This window comes from Musa acuminata, chromosome BXJ1-7 (genome assembly GCF_036884655.1).
Source record: "Musa acuminata AAA Group cultivar baxijiao chromosome BXJ1-7, Cavendish_Baxijiao_AAA, whole genome shotgun sequence".
Taxonomy (NCBI): domain Eukaryota; kingdom Viridiplantae; phylum Streptophyta; class Magnoliopsida; order Zingiberales; family Musaceae; genus Musa; species Musa acuminata.
In genome coordinates, this window is record NC_088333.1 from 7273178 (window position 1) to 7300093 (window position 26916).

At 40.9% G+C, this 26916-nt stretch overlaps 4 protein-coding genes and 1 pseudogene across 4 annotated transcripts; all 5 read left to right on the forward strand.

Annotated features, from left to right (window-relative positions):
• Nucleotides 1-1393: 1393 nt before the first annotated feature.
• Nucleotides 1394-9615, forward strand: LOC135678540 (putative leucine-rich repeat receptor-like serine/threonine-protein kinase At2g19230). Its single transcript, XM_065191465.1, has 13 exons — nt 1394-1582; nt 2393-2936; nt 3200-3687; nt 4606-4744; nt 4833-4904; nt 5859-5930; nt 6015-6095; nt 6880-7034; nt 7411-7658; nt 7803-7929; nt 8135-8203; nt 8292-8478; nt 8735-9615. Exons 1-13 carry the CDS (start codon nt 1519-1521, stop codon nt 9333-9335), a joined length of 2847 nt encoding a protein of 948 aa, XP_065047537.1. The 5' UTR covers nt 1394-1518; the 3' UTR covers nt 9336-9615.
• A 1791-nt stretch (nt 9616-11406) lies between these two features.
• LOC135679889 (probable inositol oxygenase) lies at nt 11407-13471 on the forward strand. Its single transcript, XM_065193876.1, has 10 exons — nt 11407-11504; nt 11698-11779; nt 11866-12070; nt 12260-12319; nt 12393-12451; nt 12543-12665; nt 12774-12843; nt 12931-13009; nt 13126-13207; nt 13290-13471. Exons 1-10 carry the CDS (start codon nt 11452-11454, stop codon nt 13314-13316), a joined length of 840 nt encoding a protein of 279 aa, XP_065049948.1. The 5' UTR covers nt 11407-11451; the 3' UTR covers nt 13317-13471.
• A 1539-nt stretch (nt 13472-15010) lies between these two features.
• On the forward strand, nt 15011-16255 carry LOC135680119 (probable F-box protein At4g22030). Its single transcript, XM_065194105.1, has one exon. It carries the CDS (start codon nt 15011-15013, stop codon nt 16253-16255), a length of 1245 nt encoding a protein of 414 aa, XP_065050177.1.
• A 4558-nt stretch (nt 16256-20813) lies between these two features.
• On the forward strand, nt 20814-22058 carry LOC135680120 (probable F-box protein At4g22030). The gene has a single exon (XM_065194106.1). It carries the CDS (start codon nt 20814-20816, stop codon nt 22056-22058), a length of 1245 nt encoding a protein of 414 aa, XP_065050178.1.
• A 2565-nt stretch (nt 22059-24623) lies between these two features.
• On the forward strand, nt 24624-26003 carry LOC135679890 (probable inositol oxygenase; annotated as a pseudogene).
• Nucleotides 26004-26916: the final 913 nt, after the last annotated feature.

A 26916-nucleotide genomic window follows, 5' to 3' on the forward strand; every position in this document is an offset into this window, starting at 1 on the left:
GATTGTCATCTAGCCAAACCCACAAAAGTTAACGGGTTTAAATCCGATCCAGAAACAAAGCTCGACCCGGAGAACAGGTCCATCTCTTTCGCTATTGTCTTCTTCCGCGCGTACCCCCACCCGCCGTCCATCTCCGACCGAAAGCCTCCAATCGGGCGACGGGCGGCTCCGTGTATGCTCCATGGCCATCTAGTGAAGTCCGCGGAAGGCGGTCGCGGCCTGTTGCCGTCCTCTCCCGCCGTGGTTGGCGGCCACGGCAACGTCGTGCTTGTGCCGTGGAACAATTCAGAGCAGTCTATCGCAAATGTGAGAACCCTAAAGAAAGATAAGAATTTTCTTCTTGTGACACAACTACAACTTCTGGAATCATTGAATGCTCATGTAATGACATCAAGAGACGTAAAAAATTACCAGCAATATTTGTTACATTCTGCGCTTTTCTTTTAGAAACGATCAAATTCATGACCAATCGGTTAATGAGTGGTTTGATTTCAATTCATGTCGCTATTGGTTGTTGAGTTATTATCTCGGCCTCTGGACCACAAATGGACGTTTCTAAGGCTTCATCTTCGCCCCCTATGATTATGGATGTAAATCCTTCAGTTAATTTCACTTCAAGTCCCTGTCGGTAGTTTTACGTTTGACTTGTGCCAACTTTTCTGATCATCCAAGTGCAAACAAGAGGGTGTCATTATTTTGACGTTTGACTTTGTGCCAACTTTTAGAATGACCCATCTAATAAAATAGGGTATCAGTGTGTCAATGCTATATCCTATGCTATGCATGTGAAGGATAATGATACAGTTTTTAGCAGCGTGTCTAAAAATTATCTTCTACACTACATAGATAAAGGAAGACTTGATGTAGAAGAAGTGGGTATGTCTACATAAAAACAATTTGCAGGCCGAAAAATAATTAATGAACTTTTCAAAGGACAAATCACAAAGTCAACTATGGGAGATTAGTGTGAAATTAATGAATTTAGATGAAAAATGTTTACCTTTGTTGACTTTGTATCACATAATATAAAAGTACTTCTAGACAAAGTTGGTCATATCTTCTGCTTAGTTGCCATACCTTGTCCAAGTTATAGCTTTGTTTGGAAGGCTTCCATGTAATTTTCTGCTAATAACTGTTGAATTATATGATATCTCATATGACCCGAAATTGTGTCCAATCACACATTTGTTCCTTCTGGTTATAGTTTCAAAGAAGAGTCTCCTTCACTTATCCTTGTTCGTTGTACCATCAGAAATTGATACCTCCTTGAGAAAGCTTAACATAGAAAAGTAAACAAGCTGGTGATCTTTGACTTCAAACAAGACAAATAGGCCAACTTCTAATTAATCTTAACATGCACTATTTAGGGGGAAGATTTTCCTGTCAAAGTCAATCTTGATCTGCCCTCTTGCTTCTTGAAAACAAATGCACTTTAAGAGACGACTAATGCAATGCAGCAAAGAACGTATTACCATCTAAGGTTTCCTCTGATGAGAAGTCTGTGAATAAGCCAAGGCAATGACAATAATTTTCTATTTCTGGTGTATCTCTGCAGCAGCAATCTTCGTTCAAGGCCAACCAGGTATGACAGCTTCAGGAGTCCTTTTGAAACATTTTCTAGTAAGTTTTGGAGGATAATTCAGATATTTTTAAAGGCTTATATTTTAATGAAAGTTCTTGGCCTTCATGGATAGTTCCATGTAAGGAGAAGTCCTTTCTTTTGAGGATACTTGAGCATATTTGAAGTTGGAACTTTCAAGTTCTCATTTACAGCAACCTTGTGGCATGGATCGAGTGAAATTTTTTGACTGCTTCTTTAGTTTGGCCAGCTGATGCTCTGGCCTTGCCTAACACTGAGGTTGTTCTAGCAGAAATTTGGCTTTAGATTGAAGGTTGCACTTTATGCAATTAATATAAAGAGGTTATCAACAGTATCTTATCTTCTCTATCTGCTTCTCATATTTGGCACTAACCAGCTTAAGGTCTTGATATATCCAACGAACCTTGCTCCAAGGAGGATTTTTTAAACTTCTTGGATTAACAAACATACCTCTTATAATTTTGGATTTCTGTGGAATTGTTTTTACCTTTATGAATTATCTAGAGGAGTAATTGGGGAATCTTTAATCTTCAATAAGGTGGAAAGATGTATGGTCAGATGTGGGTAGTGATTCTCTGAGACCTTTATCCCTTTGACCAAATTCTTCTCTCCTTTGGTTCACTTGTTTTTCTGCTCTCCAATCTTTTTTGTCTGATAAGTGCTGCTCTGTTACTAGGAACAGATGCATGTAAACATAATCCCTCTTTTCTACGGAGATAGAAGATACAACTGCTGTCTCTGCATTGTTTTTCAGTGTTGCAGCAATAACACAATGACAAACCCTGGTTGCAGGTTTCATCAGCATTGACTGTGGACTTGCTGCAAATACCAGCTACAATAATCTCACAGGGATAGAGTACGCCTCCGATGCAAGATATGTCGATACTGGAGAGATTCACACTATCTCCAGTGCTTATCAGACCAGTTCACTAGCACCTCAAAACATACACCTGAGGAGCTTTCCTGATGGCAGTAGAAACTGCTATACTCTAAAACCTGTACAAAGGGGCAACAAGTATCTCATTAGAGCTGGTTTCTTGTATGGAAACTACGATGGCCGAAATCACATACCACGGTTCGACATATATATTGGGGTTAATCACTGGGATTCCTTCAAATTCTCGAACTCAGCATTTGTGTATGGGACAGAGACTATGATTGTTGCCTCAGCTGATTTCATATCAGTTTGTCTTGTCAACACTGGAGATGGAACACCATTCATATCATCAATGGAGCTAAGGCCTCTCACTGGACTGTACAGTGCCCTGAATGAATCAAATTATTTTCTCAACCTTCAACGGTATGACCTGGGGTCAACCAGCAATCGATCAACCAGGTAAGTGGTAGGTTTACTTTTTCACTTGCTGAAGAAATCATAGTCACAGGTCTAACACTTAAGTATATTCAGGTATAACATATTAAGCTACAAGCTTAACGAAAGAAAGAAAATTTATCAGTATTAGTTAATTGATTCAGAAAAAATTGAGTTTGCTCAAAACTTCAAATTAAAAAAAAGTTACAAAATATAAAAAATAACAATAATTTCATAGGTACATGATAAATAAACAATTATAAAGTGACAAGATTATGATCCATCAGGTTCCCATATGATGTCTACGATCGCATGTGGACTGCTGACAAGAACTTACCTCCAAATTCATTTGTTCCAATGAATACCTCCTTAAATATTAGTACTTCGTCAGACGATGACTTTAAAGTTTCATCAACCATCATGAGGACTTATGTCACTCCATCTGATGGCTCCAACATCAATTACAACTGGGAGATGCCTATGGAAACTCCAACTGTCCAACAACACATTGTTCTACACTTTGCAGAGATCGAATTGCTTTTGAGCAATGAGTCACGGATATTTGACATATATTTGAATGGAAAATTGTGGCATGAAGCATTCAGCCCTCGTTACTTGCAGACAGATCATGTATTCACTACAGAACTTTTGGATTCAGTTCCCAACAATATTAATATCTTGAAGGCAGCCAATTCCACCCATCCTCCGATTCTGAATGCAATAGAAGTCTTCAAAGTTAGGAGCCTCTTAGAGTTGTCTACAGATAGTGGAGATGGTATGTCGATGCCTATATCATTTTGATAAATTTCTTTCTTATGCTCATGTTTGGTGGCTGGTTTATCATATTATAACCTACAGAATACAAGGTTACTTTTGTTCAAGAAGATATATTAGCCTCCTACTTTGAATAACAAAGATCACATAGCTCTTGAGATGCAAAAATAATTTCTTTGGCATGGACTAATTTTAGTGAAGGTGCTCAAATATACCATCCCAAGATGTGAAGAACATGTATGAGTTATGACCTTCAAAATGTTAGTTTGTGTTGTCTACCTTTAAACTGCTTTGGAGTTCACAGTAGTATATATGTCAGCAAAGAAATGAACAGAATGCTCATCAACCTCTGTAAATCCAGTTTCGCATAGGATGACAGGTCAAAGCTAAGTCTCTATATGCAGCAGCAGATCATTGACGGTGTGGTGTAAGAGTTGGATGCTTGTGGCCTTTGAAATCAAATCTTTACCTTCTTTTGCAGTCATCTAAACCTTTTTTTTTCATAATAGTAATTAGTTGGCACATGATAAATATAGGACATGATGCCTGTACTGAACAAGCAACTGGGGTGATTCTTCTTAAACAATAGCAAATCAATAGTTCTAACTATTGGGGTTAGCTTACATGCAATCTTTCCAATCATTGAATTCTGTGAAGAATGATATCCTTAAAGTCTTAAGACCGCCATATCCTTGCTAACGTTTCTGGTAATGTCTGTTTGTTAACATCAAATCCTAATGAAGCTGAGTGGGTCATAAATGAATTAGTTGTGGCACCATAGTAAGAAAAAAATTTAGTGAAAATTGGGCTCTTTGTTTTATGAATGTATTTGTTGTTCCTACTAAAGCTCATTAGTTTTTGCATCCAGATTGAGAGTGTACTCATCATCATACAACTTTTTTTTTCCTTGTGGGATCAGTTGATGCAATCATGGGAGTGAAGGCAGCATACCGGATAAAGAGAAATTGGATAGGTGATCCCTGTAGTCCAAGAATTTACTCATGGGAAGGACTGCGTTGTAGTTCCAGTGGCTCCATGTCACAAAGAATCACATATCTGTATGTGCCACGGATGATAGTTATCACATATATGAGAAACTCCAAAGTATTACTTATGTATACGATACCTGCACTGAATGTTCTGCAGAAACCTAGCTGATGGTGGATTGTTTGGGGATATTGCTACCTCTTTTGCCAAGCTTGGTGCTCTGGAACACTTGTAAGTAGATAATGTTGTGATGGAACAAACAGAACAATATGTCTTTGCTCAAAGATGGCCTTTCTGCTATGAGCCTTTCATTAAGTTTATGATTTTGCCATTGACAATTTGTTGTTGCATGCTTAGCAGTCTGATATTGGATCTTATTGATGCTTCCTTTGCCATTACTGGGCAAAGGAACTTCTATGGATGTCACTGCTTTGTGTACTACTTAATTTCTATAGATTGATCTTTAATAATATTTCTTTTCTTTTATCTTCAAGAAACATATATTGCATGTGCCTCTCTCTTACATACATCACTAGTGGAGTTAGTTACTCACCTATTGACATGCATAAAAAATTGTTAAAGCAATTTACAAACTCCATACAAGGTGCTTTAAGTTGTTATTACACTGTAGTACTTAGAACTTAATTGACAATCTCATAATTTGGCTGAACAAATTTCAACTTTGTTCATGTGCCCTTGTAAAATTGCCAAATTACAGGAGCTATAAGCAATAAATTTAGACTTTAGAGGCCACTAATTCTTTAGATAAAAAATAAATGGCCTGGGAACCAGATTTAAAGCCTTATAATATGCATCTTTTCTTAGAACTGCCTGATTGGAAGAAAATATTCTATGCTCTAGGTTATGTGACATGCTTATCCTTTATTTACATTAAATAATGTCTCCATCCTCTGAGAAGGTAAATATGTAAATTTACGTTTGCTATTTATTACTCTAATGGAGTGGAGGTTTTTCTTTTGGCCTCCAAAGCATGACCAGAACTATCATGTCATTGAAATTAAGAGCTGATATAATTTCTCAGGCATAGGCTGATTGTATTATCTGGTTGCGTCTCACTGTAAAATTTTGAACTTCTTTCCTGATGCTGTAACAGTATGAAAAGTCAAGCTGCAGCTAGCATAAGCTGTGTAGACAAATATCATGATGTCTGAACTTCTTTTGCAGGAACTTATCAAGCAATAGTTTGTCAGGAGCTATACCTGATGCTCTCGGAGAACTACCTTTTCTACGATTACTGTAAGTGGTGAAAACTGGCTTTAAAATGCTAATAATCTGATAATCTAATCATCTTATGGTGCAACACTGTTTTGTTTTTACAAGGGACTTGTCGAACAACCAATTGCAAGGGTTGATTCCTACTCTTCTTCAAAAAAGATCAGAAAACCATTCTCTTACATTAAGGTTTGTTATCTTTTCTGGAACCTTGAACTTATTCTTAGATGTTACATTGATGAACACATTCACCATCAACTTTTAAGAGATTCTTTGTCATAATTTTGGGAGGGTACATCTCAAGTTTGCAATGTAAGAGGGCATTTCTAGTCTAACATTGGTAAAGTTTAGTCTGGCACAACTTTTAGTCTGTGTACGAGTAATCCCTATGCAAGAGGTTCTCTGTAAGTCCTGGCATCTTGGATAAGGTTTAAACTAAAGATGTAAATAAGGAAGGTATGTGTCTAGCAACCACAACCTGGCCTTTCCAAACATATCTAGGTTTGTGTGCTTATACTCCTGTTACTTTCTCCTACTGTGGCTCATGAGTAGATTGTAAAATCTGCTCGAATACTGAAAACTATTGCCAATTGAACGGTGCTTTAGAATCAGTTATCATAGGAGGGCCCATCACATCCTACTTTGTGGACTTTCTATGTACACTGCTGGGCTTAGTACATTGTTCTGCAACAAAAGATCCACTTTTCAGTGAACTGTTCATAGGATAAGCTATTGGAGCTCATGTTTGCATCTGCTTATAGACATTTGGATTTCTTTTGTGCTTTGACATGCAATGATCTAGCTCAAAGATTAAATCTGTGAAGCCTATTAAGGTGGAAAAAGTTAGTCCTCATAGTCTGCACTCTACTAAAATGTTGGTATGTTTATGTTGATATTCATTATTGATTACATGCCAAGCTCAACATTTTCTTTTCCAAATTTCATTTTAAGTTTGCAATTCTCGTAATGCTAGATATGAGGGCAATCCTGATCTTTGTTATGGAAGCAATTCATGTAAGCAGCGGAAGATGTCAATTGCCATCATCATAGTTATAGTAGCGATTGCAGCAGTATTTCTTCTAATGGTGGCAGCATGTATATGGAAAGTAAAGAGGTCAAAGCAAGCAGGTAGGTGACAATAGGTTATGCAACCATGGCATACATGCTAATTAACAGTTCACATGCATAAGATCAATTCTAGCACAGTCAGATATAACTTTCAAGTCCAAGCTCCAAGAACTTTCTATTCTTAACAGAGATTATAATTGACTCGAACTTGTTTGCGATGCTTTTTCCAATTTGTGGCATGTTTTGTATCCTGCATTTGTTTTGCTACACAGGCAATACAAGCTTCTTTTTTTTCCATTTAATTTTTGTCATGTCCAATTTGCACTATGCATTCTCAACCATAAAACACTAATAAGAGTCATTGCTAAAAATATCACTAATCAAGTTGAATTTATTAATTGCATTCTCCAATTTATCTTAGTTGTTATGACCTCAGGTTGTTTGAAGCCACAGAAAGAAGATGGCTTTTCAGGACATCGAAAAGATAAAAATAAGCAATTTCAATTGAAAAATCAAGAATTTACGCACGAAGATATTGTTTATATAACCAAAAATTTCCAGCACACCATTGGTAAAGGGGGATTTGGGACAGTTTACCTTGGTGAGTTACAAGATGGAACTCAAGTTGCTGTCAAGGTGAATTCTCAATCATCATCACAAGGGATAAATGAGTTTCAAGCGGAGGTTAACTTCTTCCCCCTGAAAATTCTACAGATTGATCACTGAGTCTGTAAAATACATGCAATTATTATGGGTAGTAACTGATAGGCTTTCTGGAATATAAAATTATAATCCTATATAACAATGTAAATTGATCGTGGTTTTCAGGCTGAGCTCTTGACAAAGATACATCATAAGAATCTGATGTCTTTGGTTGGATACTGTGAGGATGAGAATTTTCTAGCACTTGTGTACGAATATATGGCTCAAGGAAGTCTTGAGCAGCATCTTCGAGGTAACTTGAAATATTAATAATCCAAATGTTACTTTAGCAACCACTTTCAACTTGTGAAGCACAACTATTCAGTTATCTAATTTGCTGCTTGTTTAAGCACCGAGGACAGCTTTTGATGATTTGAGTTGGTTGATTGCAAACCTTGACCACCTCAAATGAATGTTATCTTTCTCATGCATCAACCTCTTTTCAATATTTCTTATAGGTAAGACTAGTTTCTCTAGAATTTTACAATGGATCGAGAGGCTCCAAATTGCAATTGAAGCTGCCCAAGGTTTGTTTTAGATGCACTCATATGGAGTATTCACTTCATATTGCCGATTTTTCTTTATCTTATTGATTTTGGAGCTTTTTTTTTACAGGCTTGGAGTATCTTCATAGTGGATGCAAGCCTCCTATAATCCATAGAGATGTGAAGCCTACCAACATCCTCCTAAACCACAAAGGAGAGGCCAAAATATCAGACTTTGGGGTTTCCAGGATTTTCCAAAATGACCAAACTCATGTATCTACTGCTGTTGTTGGCACTATGGGATACCTTGATCCAGAGTATGATTCTATTTCGCTTGACAAGTCTGAGCAGCTTGAATTGTGTAAACTGGATTCTTAATTTACAGGAACAATATTGTAGTAGTGGGATGAAGTACTAGTTGTTTCATGTCTTTTACAGTTATCAAGGATAGTGATGAATTCTGGAAACCTACCACACAAGTGGACACATGAATAGTCCAATTTCCTTAGTAATTCCATTTTATAAGCATTTTAAGCAATCAGAAAGAATCTCAATGTATTTTTGTTTTTGTAGGTACTTCTTCAGTTGCAAGCTGACTGAGAAAAGTGATGTCTATAGTTTTGGGGTTGTTCTCTTAGAATTGATCACCGGCCTTCCTGCTATATTGAGAAATCCAGACAGGGGAATATTAGTTCACTGGGTTTCTCCAATACTTGCAAGGGGAGACATAGATACTGTGACTGATGACAGGATGCAAAGGGAGAATGGCACTAGCTCAGTTTGGAAGGCTGCAGAAATCGCATTGAGGTGTGTTCTGCCTACCTCAATTGAGAGGCCAACCATGAGTGAAGTGGTGATCCAGTTGAAGGAGTGCATGGCACTGGAGGTTTCTTCTCGATCTTCTGGAAGGACCCAGATACAATACGCATCTGAAGTTGATATAGACAATTGTGATGCAATTGGGTTGTCCTCTGCAGGAACCACCGTTAACCATTATGAAGATCGCAGTTCAGTTGAATTTTCTTCTTCTGGAATGAGTACTGACCATCATCAAAATGAATTTGTTGTGTCCCCAAGTGCAGCTTTGCTTGGCTACATATCCAGTGACACTTCTCAATCACATGGCACCGAGAAGGAAGTGGAACCAAAGAGATGTACTTTTTCAGTGGCGTGACATGCATTGAGAGATCGGATGGCGGTCACATAACTTCCAACCGGAGCAGTGCTATTGGTGCAGTGAGTTCCTTTAATTGAACTGGTGGTTGTAGCTGCATTTGTTAGTTATTCTAGGTAAAAGTCACTGAGAAAAGTCAATTTTCTGTCTTCATGTGAATGTATAAGGATTCAGATTTTTTTGCCAATTTGCTTTTCTTCCATCATTCTTTTCAGTCCATAGTCTGCATGTTCAGATGATCAAGCCTTACATTTAGCCAATAAATGATCTTCTGTACAAACATGGCATTGCATATCCTAGCAGAGCTGAGTCAGGACTTCTGCCAACAAAACCCGAATAAGGTTTACCAGGTTCGAAGATCTCAGTTTACAAGTAATTCAACATTGAAACACAGGACCAATGTGGTGATCATCTGTGTATCCAGTCCTCCTTGTGTATGGATATAAATCACAATAGCATATATTCAATCACCGTTTGAATCTCTTGCAGCAGTAGTCCTTGGACTTGTGTGGTTCTATCTTTGGTGAGCTGCAGGTAGCTTCTGGGGTTGTAATTTTTGTTGTTCCTGCTGTTAACATCCAGTTCTGTACCAGGCAACTCAATGTGAATGAATCATGTGGTGGATGTATTGAATGTTTGTTGGTTCTTGGCTGTGTTGAACCTACTTATTATTCTTTCACGAAAAGAAACTTGTTAAGCATTTGACTTTGCCAGAAGCACATCTTGGAGTCTCAAGCACATTGCTGGAGGGTCTTACTATTCATCTCTCCATGGATTTCACATCTTTAGGAAATAATTATTGTACATGTAACCAGTTGCATTCATTATCCTGTGGTCTTATTGCAATTGTCGTTCCTGTAACAGGAGATCTATGAGCTGGCATGATGTGGCTTGTTCTAGAAAAATGTCACTAATTCAGAGAGAACTTGGTAGACCAAACAAACGTTGACTTTGATAGACGACCAAAAACAAGAATGTACATGCTGCGGTCTGATCTCAGGAGCTGGAATACTTTCTGGGGAAGATGATGGACATGATGCCTGTTCCTTCTCCTTTGGTATGTGTGGTGGACAGCAATCCTGTGCTACAACCTGCAAAGCTCCGCCCCGCTTGTCTTCTCACGCGTCGACAACCTAGAGAGCAAGAGCTTTAACTTTTGACTGTGTGAGGTATGTAGGGCCACATGGGTGAAACCAGGCCAGTTCAAACTAGTAGAGATACGATCGATGGATCGCTCTATGATCTGTGTCGGTTTGGATGATGAGCAACCCAATCACGATGATCGTTACCCACACCATCCACAACAAGCTTAAACTATGACATCTTTTGTATCATCTTCCTTTGCCATCGTAATTGCATAATGGTACTGACGTAGATGCATCATCTATAATATTGAAATTATCTTTTGCTTATCGTTTTTGTGTCATTCTTGTATTTGCATGGTTTTTATCTTTCGTCGACAAGATAACGACGTTATGATAAATATAATTAAATATTTTATTTTTATAATTAAAAACGTATAACTACCTCCTCCTGTAATCTTCGATGCAGTAATATGTGACAGACGTGCATCATCTTCCTCCGTGTTGTCGTCCAATCTCCATCTCCGACCGCCTCCCCTTAACTCGGTGCCTGTTCTCCAATGAATCCAACCACGTCTGTGGTTGTCGAACCATACACACTTCCCTCGCCATCGCTGACTCGTTCACGCACTTCCCTGCGGCTATCCTTCCGCCGCGGCCGCGGGCGTCGAGTTAATCACCCAATCCAAATACAGATGGCCTTTTCCCTCCATCCCTCCTTCCTATAAGTATCCCTCTTTTCTAACCCAGGCCTCGCAACGTTCCAACATCAGGCGAAGCCTGGCCAGAATACAACACTTGCTGTTGGAGTTCTTTGCATATCGTGTGTCGCGTTCCTGGAAAGTTGACTCTCGTCGTTGAGCAGCCTCGACCTGGTATGTTCTTCTGCTGATGGATTGGCTCGCTAGGGTTTTCATCCATTGTGGTATGCTGGTGTTGGATAGTCTTGTTGATTTATGTTGTGCTCTGTTCCTTTGGTGGCAGCAGTGACAGGAGAAGTCAAGAGGACTCAATCCGACCCAAAGGAGTTGTTGATGGATGGAGGATTTGTGGTTCCCGATGCCAATTCATTTGGTCATACTTTCAGGTGCAATCTTACCAAATCTAGAGAAACGAACATCTTTTTGGTACAGAATGTAGAATCTTTGCTGTAGATTTCCAGGTCTTTGGGTTCTATTGGCTCTTGCACAACAAGGATGAATAGTGAATACATTTGGAATTGTACTGTTTGCAAGGATTATAAATCACTAGAATGCTGAATTGTATTTGATTGTTTGCAGAGATTACAATGCAGAATCTGAGAGGCAGAAGACAGTGGAAGAGTTCTATCGAATGAATCATATTCACCAAACCTGTGATTTTGTATGTCTAGGTTCTGTTGTTTGGTTATAACAATTGCTTTCAAGTGTCGACCTTGGTACTGATCGAGCTGTGTTTTTGTTGTTTAGGTGAAGAGACTGAGAGAGGAGTATGGAAAGTTGGATAGGGTGGAGATGAGCATTTGGGAGTGCATTGAATTGCTCAATGAGTTCGTCGACGAGAGCGATCCCGATCTTGATGAACCCCAGATCGAGCACTTGTTGCAGACTGCTGAAGCGATTAGGAAGGACTACCCTGAAGAAGATTGGCTTCACTTGACAGGCTTAATTCATGGTTAGCTAAACTCATGAAGTTACAATCTTTCTACTGCTTGTGTCAAATTATTGCTTGCCACTTCCCCATTTGGCTCCCTTGATGAGTATATGCCTTTGAAATATTATTGCTTATGTGCATTTCCTTGATAAGATACAATTCCGGAATAAGAGCAGGATCTGATAAAAGGTATGTCTTAATGGTGATCAGATCTTGGGAAGGTGCTTCTCCATCCTAGCTTTGGGCAACTTCCACAATGGGCTGTTGTTGGTATGCATCATAAACCTTATTTACTCAAAATTACTTATATGATTATGAATACAAATAACAATACATCTTTCAGGTGACACATTTCCTGTTGGATGTGATTTCGATGAATGCAATGTTCACCACAAGGAATTGGCCTAAACTAAGCTACTCAAGTATTTTTCTTTGATTGGCTAAAAGAAGCTATTCAACTCTTCTTTTCTGAAAATTATACTGACTCCAACAGTATTTTGCGGAAAACCCTGATCACCTCAATCCTAAATACAATACCAAGCTCGGAGTTTATTCGGAGGGGTGTGGACTTGACAATGTACTGATGTCATGGGGGCATGATGATTTTATGTACTTGGTATGTTCTTGAGAATACTTGCCCTTCTTTTATAGATCACATAATTCAAGTAGAAGTTAAGAAGAAAAATGTATTATGGTCTTAAATTAATTAATTCATCAATTTCAGGTTGCTAAGGAGAACAAAACTTCATTGCCCTTGGCCGGTTTGTTTATAATCCGTTACCATTCATTTTACCGTAAGTTTATGAACTTTTGACTTGGTGTTTCACAACATGATTCTTCGGCTCGCTTATGTCGTGCCAAATTCTGAATTATTTTCTCAGCTCTGCACAAGCATGGTGCCTATCAGTACCTCATGAACGAGGAGGATAAAGAGAATCTCAAGTGGCTTCATGTGTTCAAGTAAGATTTAAGATTTGTCATCCTCAAGCAATCAATTGGATTAATTCTCATTCATCTTGATTTCTCATCGAGTTTCTGCAGCATTAGATGCTTATATTATCTCCACTCTGTTGCAGCAAATATGACCTTTATAGCAAGAGCAAGGTGAGAATAGATGTGGAGAAGGTGAAGCCATACTACCTTTCACTCATCGAAAAGGTTTGCATGTCCATCTAGCTTTCTTAGACCTCAACTTATCCTTTTATCTCTTCATACCAAGACATCCCAATGTCTGTTGCAGTACTTCCCTGCTAAGCTGAAATGGTGAGGTTTCTTGATGGTGATTCATTTCCTGTGGTCTTCATGGAGCAGCGAGCATGACAACCTATTCTTTTAAGCATACGATCGATCATATGAGAAGTTGTCTTGTTGTGTTATTGGATTCATGACACAGGTTTGCAGCTTGTTATGTAAAACTTACTGATGCAGTGCATAGTATACTGTCAATGAATGTTATTATGTAAAACTTATTGTGAAGTTCTACACATCCTTAGTTTAAGGTTAATCTGCAATGATTGATTGCAATATTGTCACCATGTTGACTTTGTTCTGATACAAGCAGGTAAAACCTACCAGAGCTGCTAGCATTTGAGCTTGAAATATGGCTTCTTAAAGAAAAATCTAATGGATATGTTATCATTAACTTAGAGTTTTAAGGGTTTTTTTATCAGTGGTTTAGGCTCAACTTAATGAGTTAGCTACTTATCATATTTGATCTAGCATTGAATATGGAGAGAGATGCTCAAGCAGAAACTGGCATGGATGGTGTAACAGTGACTTGATCTGTAGTGTTTAATGTAGTAATTTTGAGTAGATGTTGCTTTGAATATAGTGAGAGATCCAAGTAGAAAAACTCGATCTATGTGAATAACAAATGCGATTTCCTCAACTGCATAGCAGATGAGATTTTTCATTCTTCGTTCTATCATTATGGAGGTATCATTAACTTACACTTAAAAAAATATTTTTAGGCAATGGTGACAAGTGGAAAAGAATAACTCATTAACTTGTTAATTAGTTATCACTAAATTTAAAGAATCTTTATAAACAAGATTTATATGGGGATTCCAAAACTTTGGTATGAACTGTTAAACCAACATGGATGTTGACCGGGGATTGACATTTGAGGTCCTTTTTCTTAGAATTGTATGCCTCCATAGGTATATGGACGAGAGGTCAACGTAGACTCAACCATACTGACAATTCAATTCATTTGTCCATTAATTTCTATCTCAATTTTAAATATTTTTTTATTATTTTTTACATTAATCTCAATTTCAAGCATAGTCACAAAATACAAGAAATCTTCATTAATTACATCATTTGAGCCTTAAAAAGATCTGAATGCTCTCATTTTTAATTTATTATTAAATGTATTTGAATTCTGAGGGACATTTAAATCATTTTTAGAATATGATATTTTATTTATTATTTTTTCCTCCTCTCAGTATGTTTCTCTCCCACTATATTATAAAAAATATGTTATTATTAGTATAATTTATATTTGATAACATATGATTCAGTCTGCATACTCATTGGTTCAACCAATGACCAAATAAAGACTTGACTGAGTCAATACCCGACTAATAATTCTGTATTTATCGGACTGAATCACCCATGAAAAACTTGTCAGGGTGGCATAATTAATCCACCTAATTATACCTCTAAACTCACTAATCTTAATCATTCATTACCGATATGGCGACAAAGTCTACCATTTCAACTATTTGAAAGTCCAACGCACTGACATTGACGCCTTCTTCCATTATACTGATTCAAATAGCCTTACTTGGTCAACTATTCAACCTCCCACCACAACTATATATACAGACCACATAACACCCCTCCTCTTCATCTCATTACAATACCTTGAAAGACTCAGATTGATATAGCAGCTTAACTCCATCGCCTCTTCGGCAAGCGATCTGACAGAGCCAACAGAAGACAAGGATCTCTGTGATCATGGCAACTCTACAAGCCCAAAACCTCTTCTTTTCATCATCCTCTTCCTCCCCTTCGGGTCACCGGAAACTACGTGCCAGTCTCCATGTTCCTGCCAATCTGAGAACCAAGGGCGTCTCTCTTCCGAAGCTGAATTTGGGAGGGCTGAGCCTGAGACAAGATGACACAGCCACCAGCTTCACTCAACCTCCTCGGCCAACGACAGCTTCCGAGGACGAGCACTTGGTCTCCAAGATTCACGCGATTCTCGACGCCGTCGCCGATAGAGCGGAGATGCATGCCATCATCGGAGCTCAAAGGAACGACTGGAACCACCTCTTCACCAACTCCATCAACGCCATCTCTCTCACTGCCCCGCTGATGGCCGGCATCTCGTCCATCCCGGTGGGCGAAGCGGCACCGCACTTGCTGGCCTTCAAGCTGTCGTCCGTGATCTTGTTCACCGCGGCGACGGGGATGATGCTGATCACAAGCAAGATCCAGCCTTCTCAGCTGGCAGAAGAGCAAAGAAACGCGACCCGCTTGTGGAAGCAGCTCGGGAGATCGATCGAGACGACTCTCGTCCTCCGAGCCCCGACCCAGCGAGACGTCGACGAGGTCATGGAGAAGGTGCTCGCACTCGACAAGGCTTACCCGCTTCCCCTACTCCCGGGGATGCTCGAGAAGTTCCCCGAGATCGTGGAGCCTACTCGTTGGTGGCCTAAAAGTCAACCAAAGCAATCACCGCAGGCAGGAAGCAATGGTTGGAGCCACGAACTGGAAGAGGAGATGAGAGGGATCCTTAGAGCACTGAAAGCTAAAGATGAGCAGCAGTACATTACACTGGGGAAGTTGGTGCTCAACATGAACAAGACCTTAGCCATCTCAGGGCCTCTTCTCGCCGGCCTGGCTGCAATAAGCTCCGGTTTGATAGGCTCACCGGCTCTCGGTCCGATGCCGGCATTTCTCGGTGTCATCGGAGGCGTGCTTGCCACCGCAGTGCACACCTTGGAGCACGGTGGACAGGTCGGGATGGTGTTCGAGCTGTTCCGCAACTGCGCTGGGTACTACCGGCGGTTGCAAGAGGAGATCGAATCCAACTTGGGGGAGACGGATGTACAGAAGAGGGAGAACGGAGAGTTAATTGAGATGAAGGCGGCTTTGCAGCTTGGAAGAAGCCTTTCTGATCTCAAAGGTCTCGCGACGTATGCTTCTCCTTCGTGTGAAGATGAAGACATGAAGGAGTTCGCCGGGAAGCTCTTTTGATGGCACTAACCGACTGTTGATATCTTATAGAATCAGTAGAGTGTATAAACCTACTAACTATTCTTTTGTGGATTACATCAACGACAAAAAGAGATTTTTTTTTTCATTTATATCAAACTTTTTTGGTACCTCGCAATGCAACTTACAGGAATGAACAGATGTTGACTCTGCCTATATTATCTGTGTCCAAGGTGAACCATTCAACGATTCTGAAGTCAAAATCAGTGCCGTTGACACATTCGTCTTCCACGTTACTGATTCAAACAGCGTCCACTTCCTCGAACGATCTACATATACATTAGAAGCCAATATTGGAAATCATGGCAACTCTTCCAACTCAGAGTCTCTTCTTCTTCTCATCCTCTTCCTCCAATTCATATCACGCTCGAAAGCTTCGTGCCAGTCTCCATTTTCCCTCCAGCCTAAGAACAAAAGGCATATCCTTTCCCGAGGCTAGAAGAACTGAGTCTGAGAGAAGAGCTGAGACGAGCCCGAGAAGATAACATAGCCATTGCGCAAAGGATAGTGGAATGAAGCACCAGTTGTTTCATGTGTTCTACAGTAATCAGGGATAGTGATGAATTCTGGAAACCTGCCACACAAGTGGACACATGAATAGTCCAACTTCCTTAGTAATTTCGTTTTGTAAGCATTTTAAGCAATCAGAAAGAATACCAATGCAATTTTGTGTTTGTAGGTACTTCTTCAGTTGCAAGCTGACTGAGAAAAGTGATGACTATAGTTTTTGGGGTTGTTCTCTTAGAATTGATCACTGGCTTTCCTGCTGTATTGAGAAATCCATAGAAGAGTCGACACAAGCAACAGCTGTTCAATCGATATGCCTCCTTCAGGAATGACCGACGACGTCGGTCCATCAGCAAGATGAGCTTGCAATATTGTCCCCAAGTGATTGAGCTGACGCAGATCTCCATTCTACTAAGGAGGCTGGATCTTAATTATTATCACTAAGGGGATGGTTTGTAATCTGGTTTGTCATACTTTTCATCCTGTGTTGATGTTTATGTGAGGAGAATCTATTCCAATGTCCTATGAATGCTTCACTTGATTGTTCCCATAGTCGATGATGCTAGTTTTTAGACGAATAACAGCTACTGGAAATTTTTTTAGATGAGCATACAACAAAGCTGCACACCTCTCACTTAATTGAAGGACCAGCAAAAAAGCAAACCATGTCACTTTAATTACATATTACTCTTTATAGTTAGACTTATTTGATATTTTGATCCTAGATGTAAATTTTTTTTCTTGAAATCCTTATAATTATGAAAGTGAAATATTTAATTCTATTTATTTTAATACCGTCGACTTTATTGACAGAAGATGTAAAGACATTTGCATCAGCGTCGCTGTGCAACTACGTCGGCAAGAGGTGAGGCAAATGCCTTGCATCCCACTGACAAATGCAGAGCGACATGACGTCGATAGTGATGCCTCACCTTCCGTCGATGCTAACGGACGCAGATGCAGAGTTGCGCAGATGCAGAATGACACTGGAGAAGGAAGTTGAAGGAGAGCGACAACGAAATGTGTGACAAAAAAAGATAGCATTTATGCCGTCCCTCGGAGGGGCAAGGTCTGTATGCTATGCAACAATGGAGACGATGGCGGCGTGATGCGAGGGATACTCCCAGGAAAGGCCCTCCCATACCTCGAGCAGGCCCTTAGATCCAAGTCCGACAACCTCGACACCAGGGACTTTGACTACTTTAACGTTGTTATTGGCATTGGCGTTGGGGGTGTCTTCATGTCATGCTTTTCGCCACTTGTGATGGCACTCGCCTACTCTTTCGTCCTAATGACACCTGCTACTTCTTTGCCGATCACAACAAGAACCTCTTTCAAAAGGTGTATACTTCTTCTCTGTCCTCCCACATGCCGTCTCATGGGTTCTTGTGCTGAGTGTGAAGCCAGTGCTGATCCCGTGCTATGACTTACAAAGCTTCTTCCCACTCATCTTCTCATGTGCCAATGAATGAGAGCTTTGACTTTCGATTTTGGGAGGTATGCAGGGCCACATGGGCGAAACCAAGCCGAATCGAATTGACAAAAATATAATTGGTTGACCACTCCACGACTTATGCCGGCATGGACGACGGGCTAACTATGAGCAACCAAACCATGGCAGGCATCACCCATATCCTCTACAACAAGCTTAACTACTACATTTCTTTCATCTTCTTTCTTTCTCCATATAATTGCAGCGGTATCGATATGGTTACAGAGTAGCACCGACACATATGCTTCACCTGTGATGTTGAAATTATATTTGTGTTTATTGTTTTCGTGTTATTCCTATCATGTATTATATCTTCCGTCGGTAAAACTGATATTATGAAGGTAAATATTTTATTTTTATAATTATAAGGATTTTAATTTAAATTAGCCATATTCTATTATAATCTAGGGATCCATATGTTGCTAAAGATGTCTAAACGCTAATATGTAATTAGCCACATTCTACTCTAATCTTCGATGCAGTAATATGTGACGTACAGAGACGTGCATCATCTTCGTCCGTGTCGTCGTCGAATCTGCATCTCCGACCGCCTCCCATTAACTCGGTGCCCGTTCTCCCCTGAATCCAACCACGCCCTTTCAAATGTAGCTGTCGATGTCGAACCATACACACTTACCTCGCCATCGCTGACTCGTTGACGCACTTCCATGCGGCTATCCTTCCGCCGCGGCCGCTGGCGTCGAGTTATTCACCGAATCCAAATACAGAGAGCCTTTTCCCTCACTCCTTCCTTCCTGTAAATACCCGTCTTTTCTACCCCAAGCCTCGCAACGTTCCAACAGCAGGCGAAGCTTGGCCAGAATACAACCCTTTCTGTTGGAGTTCTTTGAGAAGGCCTCGACCTGATATGATCTTCTGCTGATGGATTGGCTGGCTAGGGTTTTCATCCATTGTGGTATGCTGGTGTTGGATGGTCTTGTTGATTGATGTTGTGCTCTGTTCCTTTGGTGGCAGTAGTGACAGGAGAAGTCGAGGACTCCATTCGACCTAAAGGAGTTGTTGATGGATGGAGGATTTGTGGTTCCCGATGCCAATTCATTTGGTCATACTTTCAGGTGCAATCTCACCAAATCTAGAGAAACGAACATCTTTTTGGTACAGAATGTAGAATCTTTGCTGTAGATTTCCAGGTCTTTGGGGTCTACTGGCTCTTGCACAACAAGGATGAATAGTGAATACATTTGGAATTGTACTGTTTGCCAGGATTATAAATCACTAGAATGCTGAGGGGTCATGAGAGTAGGGTGGAGCAGAAAGTAGACCCGACTGACGGCGATCCAAAGCTTTATCGTCCTAAGGTGCGCTCGCCAGGGAATGTTCTCGACCTGACATATCTAGTAGTAAAGTTAGTTGAAAAAAAATGATAGAACTCTCTTTCTTTTAAGGCTTTTGGAGGGTTGATTTTTATACCTTAATGATCGATAAAGTGAGACCGTCAAGGTGCCTCTTATGTCCTCCATGGGCTCATTTATGTCGACGGTTAGTGAGCACACCTCTCTGTTAATGGCGTTAGCGAAGGAGAGCTATGGGGGTGCCATTTGTTAGGGTTGGAGCCCGTTTGTTTATGAGCAAAGGATGATTCCCTGTGTCGGGCACCTAGAAAGAGAGAAAAAGATAATTGAGCCATGTCGCCTAAGATTAATGCCCTTTATCATTGGGCGTACAGGCCTTTCCGAAATCATGATTGACGAGGGGGGACATGTCACTTGCAATAGGAGACTCAAAAAGGTTAAACGATAGATGGGCCATGCTGTCGGGGATTACTGCACTCTGCGACCGACTTGTGTAACCCTCCCAAAGATCTTGATGGGTAGGGGTTAATAAGTCATGCTTCCGCCAACAATCACAAGAGAGCATGGGTTCTTCCGCTTACATAATCACCTAAGTGATAGTCCTTAGTTGGATAGATCGATAATGTAATGCATATGTCATTACTTTCCCTATCAATTTATAATTAAATATATCTAAATTCTAAGGAGTATTTAAATTATTTTTAGAATATGATGTATTATTTATTACCTTTTCCTCCTCTCAATGTGTTTCTCTCCCATTAATTATAAATAATAATAATATTATTAGCATATTATATATTTTTTAACATATGATTCAATCTGTATACTCATTGGTTCAACCAATGACCAAATGAAGACCTGACCGAGCCAATATCCGACAAATAATTCAGTATTTATCGGACTGAATCACCCATAAAAACTGTCAGGGTGACATAATTAATCCACCTAATAATTCATTACCGATATGGCGACAAAGTCTACCATTTCAACTATTTGAAAGTCCAACGCACTGACATTGACGCCTTCTTCCATTATACCGATTCAAAAAGCCTTACTTGGTCAACTATTCAACCTCCCACCACAACTATATATACAGACCACATAACTCCGATCCTCTTCATCTCATTACAATACCTTGCAAGACTCGGATACATATAGCAGCTTAACTCCATCGCCTCTTCGGCAAGCGATCTGACAGAGCCAACAGAATACAAGGATATCTGTGATCATGGCAACTCTACAAGCCCAAAACCTCTTCTTTTCATCATCCTCTTCCTCCCCTTCGGGTCACCGGAAACTACGTGCCAGTCTCCATGTTCCTGCCAATCTGAGAACCAAGGGCGTCTCTCTTCCGAAGCTAAATTTGGGAGGGCTGAGCCTGAGACAAGATGACACAGCCACCAGCATCACTCAACCTCCTCGGCCAACGACAGCTTCCGAGGACGAGCACTTGGTCTCCAAGATTCACGCGATTCTCGACGCCGTCGCCGATAGAGCGGAGATTCATGCCATCATCGGAGCTCAAAGGAACGACTGGAACCACCTCTTCACCAACTCCATCAACGCCATCTCTCTCACTGCCTCGCTGATGGCCGGCATCTCGTCCATCCCGGTGGGCGAAGCGGCACCGCACTTGCTGGCCTTCAAGCTGTCGTCCGTGATCTTGTTCACCGCGGCGACGGGGATGATGCTGATCACAAGCAAGATCCAGCCTTCTCAGCTGGCAGAAGAGCAAAGAAACGCGACCCGCTTGTGGAAGCAGCTCGGGAGATCGATCGAGACGACTCTCGCCCTCCGAGCCCCGATCCAGCGAGACGTCCACGAGGTCATGGAGAAGGTGCTCGCACTCGACAAGGCTTACCCGCTTCCCCTACTCCCGGGGATGCTCGAGAAGTTCCCCGAGATCGTGGAGCCTACTCGTTGGTGGCCTAAAAGTCAACCAAAGCAATCACCGCAGGCAGGAAGCAATGGTTGGAGCCACGAACTGGAAGAGGAGATGAGAGGGATCCTTAGAGTACTGAAAGCTAAAGATGAGCAGCAGTACATTACACTGGGGAAGTTGGTGCTCAACATGAACAAGACCTTAGCCATCTCAGGACCTCTTCTCGCCGGCCTGGCTGCAATAGGCTCCGGTTTGATAGGCGCACCGGCTCTCGGTCCGATGCCGGCATTTCTCGGTGTCATCGGAGGCGTGCTTGCCACCGCAGTGCACACCTTGGAGCACGGTGGACAGGTCGGGATGGTGTTCGAGCTGTTCCGCAACTGCGCTGGGTACTACCGGCGGTTGCAAGAGGAGATCGAATCCAACTTGGGGGAGACGGATGTGCAGAAGAGGGAGAACGGAGAGTTAATTGAGATGAAGGCGGCTTTGCAGCTTGGAAGAAGCCTTTCTGATCTCAAAGGCCTCGCGACGTATGCTTCCCATTCGTGTGAAGATGAAGACATGAAGGAGTTCGCCGGGAAGCTCTTTTGATGGCACTGACCGACTGTTCATATCTTATAGAATCGGTAGAGTGTATAAACCTACTAACTATTCTTTTGTGGATTACATCAACGACAAAAAGAGATTATTTTTTTCATTTATATCACACTTTTTTGGTACCTCGCAGTGCAACTTACAGGAATGAACAGATGTTGACTCTGCCTAATATCTCTGTCCAAGGTGAACCATTCAACGATTCTGAAGTCAAAGTCAGTGCCATTGACACATTCGTCTTCCACGTTACTGATTCAAACAGCTTCGACTTCCTCAAACGATCTACGTATACATTAGAAGCCAATATTGGAGATCATGGCAACTCTTCCAACTCAGAGTCTTTTCTTCTTCTCTTCCTCTTCCTCCAATTCATATCACGCTCGAAAGCTTCGTGCCAGTCTCCATTTTCCCTCCAGCCTAAGAACAAAAGGCATATCCTTTCCCGAGGCTAGAAGAACTGAGTCTGAGAGAAGAGCTGAGACGAGCCCGAGAAGATAACATAGCCATTGCGCAAAGGATAGTGGGATGAAGTACCAGTTGTTTCATGTGTTTTACAGTTACCAGGGATAGTGATGAATTCTGGAAACCTACCACACAAGTGGACACATGAATTGTCCAACTTTATTAGCAATTGCATTTTGTAAGCATTTTAAGCAATCGGAGAGAATACCAATGCATTTTTGTGTTTGTAGGTACTTCTTCAGTTGCAAGCTGACCGAGAAAAGTGATGACTATAGTTTTTGGGGTTGTTCTCTTAGAATTGATCACAGGCCTTCCTGCTGTTTTGAGAAATCTATAGAAGAGTCAGACACAAGCAACGGCGGTTCAATCAAACCTATTTAATTATATTTAAAAAAATTTGATCTCTAGATTTAAAAAATTTATATTGAAATCCCTATAATTATGAATGTGAATTATTTAATCATATTTATTTTAACACCGTCGACTTTAAAATAACATGAAAATGATAAGGAACAAAGTAATTTCAATTATATGAATGACATGAAAATGATAAGTAATAAAGATATAACATGTGAGACATCTACATCAATGTTGTCACAAAGATGTAACACGTGACACGTATAGGAATTACATGAAAATGATAAACAACAAAGTAATTTCAACATTCCAATTAAGACATCTTTATTAGTGTCGATGTGCAACTATGTTCGCGGGAGGTGAGGCAAAGGGCTTGCATCCCACTGACAAATGCAGAATGACACGACGCCGATGGTGATGCCTCACCTCCCGTCAATGCTCACGAACGTAGATGCAGAGTGGCGTCGATGCTGAACGACGCCGGAGAAGGAAGATGAGAAAGAGCAACAATGGAAGGTAAGGCAAAGGGAAGCAACGTCTATACTGCCCCTCGTCAAAAGCGAGAGGGGCAAGGTTTGTGTGCTATGCAACAAGGTTTGTATGAAAAGCATCATCTCGCTCATCTTCTCACTCGCCAATGCCTTGGAGAGTGAGAGATTCGACTTCCGACCGTGAGAGGTATGCAGGGCCACGTGGGCGAAACCAAGCTGATTCGAACCGATGAAGACATGGTTGGTGGATCATTCCTCGACTTGTGCCAGTGTGGACGACAGGTTAACTATGGGCAACCAAATCACGATGGGCATCACCCACGTCCTCCGCAATAAGCTTAACTACGACATCTTTTCCATTCTCTCCCTTTATTCTTTGTAGTTGCAGAGTGACACCAACGTAGTTGCAGAGCAATGTCGATGCATATACCTCACTTGTGATTAGGAAATTGTAATTTTTTTATTATTTTCGTATTATTCCTGCATGTGTTATCATGTGTTATATTTTACGTCGATAAAACTGACAATGTCATGATAAATAAAATAAAATATTTTTTTATAAATATAAAAATTCTAATTTAAATTAGCCCTATTCTATTATAATATAGCGATCGAGATGTTGCTAAAGATGTCTAAAGGCTAATATGTAATTAGCACATTCTACTATAATCTTCGATGCAGTAATATGCGACATACAGAGACGTTCATCGTCTTCGTCCGTGTCATCGTCCAATCTTCATCTCCAACCGCCTCCCATTTAACTCAGTGCCCGTTCTCCCTTGAATCCAACCACCTCCTTTCTAATGTACCTGTCGATGTCGAACCATACACACTTCCCTCGCCATCGCGGACTCGTTCACGCACTTCCCTGCGGCTATCCTTCCGCCGCGACCGCGGGCGTCGAGTTAATCACCCAATCCAAATACAGATAGCCTTTTCCCTCCCTCCTTCCTTCCTGCAAATACCCCTCTTTTCTACCCCAAGCCTCGCATCGTTCCAACGGCAGGCGAAGCCTGGCCAGAATACAACCCTTGCTGTTCGAGTTCTTTGCATTTCGTGTGTCGCGTTGCTGGAAAGATGACTCTCGTCGTTGAGCAGCCTCGACCTGGTATGTTCTTCTGCTGATGGATTGGCTGGCTAGGGTTTTCATCCATTGTGGTATGCTGGTGTTGGATGGTCTTGTTGATTGATGTTGTGCTCTGTTCCTTTGGTGGCAGCAGTGACAGGAGAAGTCAAGTGGATTCCATCCGACCCAAAGGAGTTGTTGATGGATGGAGGATTTGTGGTTCCCGATGCCAATTCATTTGGTCATACTTTCAGGTGCAATCTCACCAAATCTAGAGAAACGAACATCTTTTTGGTACAGAATGTAGAATCTTTGCTGTAGATTTCCAGGTCTTTGGGTTCTATTGGCTCTTGCACAACAAGGATGAATAGTGAATACATTTGGAATTGTACTGTTTGCAAGGATTATAAATCACTAGAATGCTGAATAGTATTTGATTGTTTGCAGGGATTACAATGCAGAATCGGAGAGGCAGAAGACAGTGGAAGAGTTCTATCGAATGAATCATATTCACCAAACCTGTGATTTTGTATGTCTAGGTTCTGTTGTTTGGTTATAACAATTGCTTTCATGTGTTGGCCTTGGTACTGATCGAGCTGTGTTTTTGTTGTTTAGATGAAGAGAATGAGAGAGGAGTATGGAAAGTTGGATAGGGTGGAGATGAGCATTTGGGGGTGCATTGAATTGCTCAATGAGTTCGTCGATGAGAGCGATCCCGATCTCGACGAACCCTAGATCGAGCACTTGTTGCAGACTGCTGAAACGATTAGGAAGGATTATCCTGAAGAAGATTGGCTCCACTTGACAGCCTTAATTTATGGTTAGCTAAACTTGAAGTTACAATCTTTCTACTGCTTGTGTCAAATTATTGCTTGCCACTTCCCCATTTGGCTCCCTTGATGAGTATATATGCCTTTGAAATATTATTGCTTATGTGCATTTCCTTGATAAGATAGAATTCCAGAATAAGAGCAGGATCTGATAATAGGTATGTCTTAATGGTGATCAGATCTTGGGAGGTGCTTCTCCATCCTAGCTTTTGGCAACTTCCACAATGGGCTGTTGTTGGTATGCATCATAAACCTTATCTACTCAAAATTACCCATATGATTCTAATACAAATAACAATACATTATCAGGTGACACATTTCCTGTTGGATGTGCTTTCGATGAATGCAATGTTCACCACAAGGTATTGGCCTAAACTAAGCTACTCAAGTATTTTTCTTTGATTGGCTAAAAGAAGCCACTCAACTCTTCTTTTCTGAAAATTATATTGACTCCACCAGTATTTTGCAGAAAACCCTGATCACATTAATCCTAAATACAATACTATGCTTGGAGTTTATTGAGGGGTGTGGACGTAACATTGTACCGATGTCATGGGGGGATGATGATTGTATGTACTTGGTATGTTCTTGAGAATACATGCCATTCTTTTATGGATCATGCAAATTAAGAAGAAAGTGTCTTATGGTCTTAAATTAATTGATTCATCAATTTCAGGTTGCTAAGGAGAACAAAACTTGTTTGCCCTTGGCTGGTTTGTTTATAATCCGTTATTAGTTTTACTGTAAGTTTATGAACTTTTGACTTGGTGTTTCACAATCTGATCCTTTTTGTTGCCTTGATGTCATTGACCGTGAAGTCGATACAGCTTGGTTCGGTCCCGAAGATATAAGATCATCCTAGGGGCTCACGAGGGGTCACGAGAGGAGGATGGTGCGGGGAGCAGACCTGACTAACAGCGATCTCGAGGCATTGCTTGTTTGCTAGAGGCAGATATGGTGTCATCCCGAGGTGCGCCTTAGTCTCACTGAGGTCCTTGCACAAGTAATCAATTTCAATGGGGATGTTCCTGACTCGACCCATCCGATGGTAAAGTTAGTTAGGAGATGAAAAATGATAAAACTCTTTTCCCTTTTAGGCTTTTGGGGAGCTGGCTTTTATACTTAAGCGACCATTGGAGTGAGGTCGACGATTAGTCAGGATACCCCTTACGCCCTCCAAGAGCTTATTTATGTTGATGGTTGGTGGGTACACTTCTTTGTTGGTGGCGGACCTTCATAAAATCATGGCTGATTGGGGGCAATAAGTCGCTTGTGATAGGTGACCCAAAAAAGGAAAAGGAGAGATGGGCCTAGCTGTCAGGGATTAATGTACCTTGCGACTGGCTTGTGTGGCTCTCCCGAAGATCTTGATGGGTAGGGGTCAATGGATCATGCTCCTATCAACAACCACAAGGGAGGGGCGTGGGTTCTTCTGTCTATATCATCGCCAAGGTGATAGTCTCTGGTTGGATGAGTCAAGATAGTGTAGTGCTTACATCGTTACTTTCTCTATCAATTTACTATTAAATACTCTCATTTTTAACTTATTATTAAATATATCTAAATTCTGAGGGGCATTTAAATCATTTTTAGAATATGATATTTTATTTATTACCTTTTCCTCCTCTCAATGTGTTTCTCTCCCATTA

Coding starts and splice junctions, on each gene's coding strand:
- LOC135678540 (XM_065191465.1), top strand. CDS start 1,519: ATGACAATAATTTTCTATTTCTGGTGTATCTCTGCAGCAGCAATCTTC. Junction 1,583..2,392: donor CTTCGTTCAAGGCCAACCAG/GTATGACAGCTT, acceptor CCCTGGTTGCAG/GTTTCATCAGCATTGACTGT. Junction 8,204..8,291: donor TGCAATTGAAGCTGCCCAAG/GTTTGTTTTAGA, acceptor TTTTTTTTACAG/GCTTGGAGTATCTTCATAGT.
- LOC135679889 (XM_065193876.1), top strand. CDS start 11,452: ATGGATGGAGGATTTGTGGTTCCCGATGCCAATTCATTTGGTCATACT. Junction 12,666..12,773: donor ATGATGATTTTATGTACTTG/GTATGTTCTTGA, acceptor CATCAATTTCAG/GTTGCTAAGGAGAACAAAAC. Junction 13,208..13,289: donor ACCTTTCACTCATCGAAAAG/GTTTGCATGTCC, acceptor TGTCTGTTGCAG/TACTTCCCTGCTAAGCTGAA.
- LOC135680119 (XM_065194105.1), top strand. CDS start 15,011: ATGGCAACTCTACAAGCCCAAAACCTCTTCTTTTCATCATCCTCTTCC.
- LOC135680120 (XM_065194106.1), top strand. CDS start 20,814: ATGGCAACTCTACAAGCCCAAAACCTCTTCTTTTCATCATCCTCTTCC.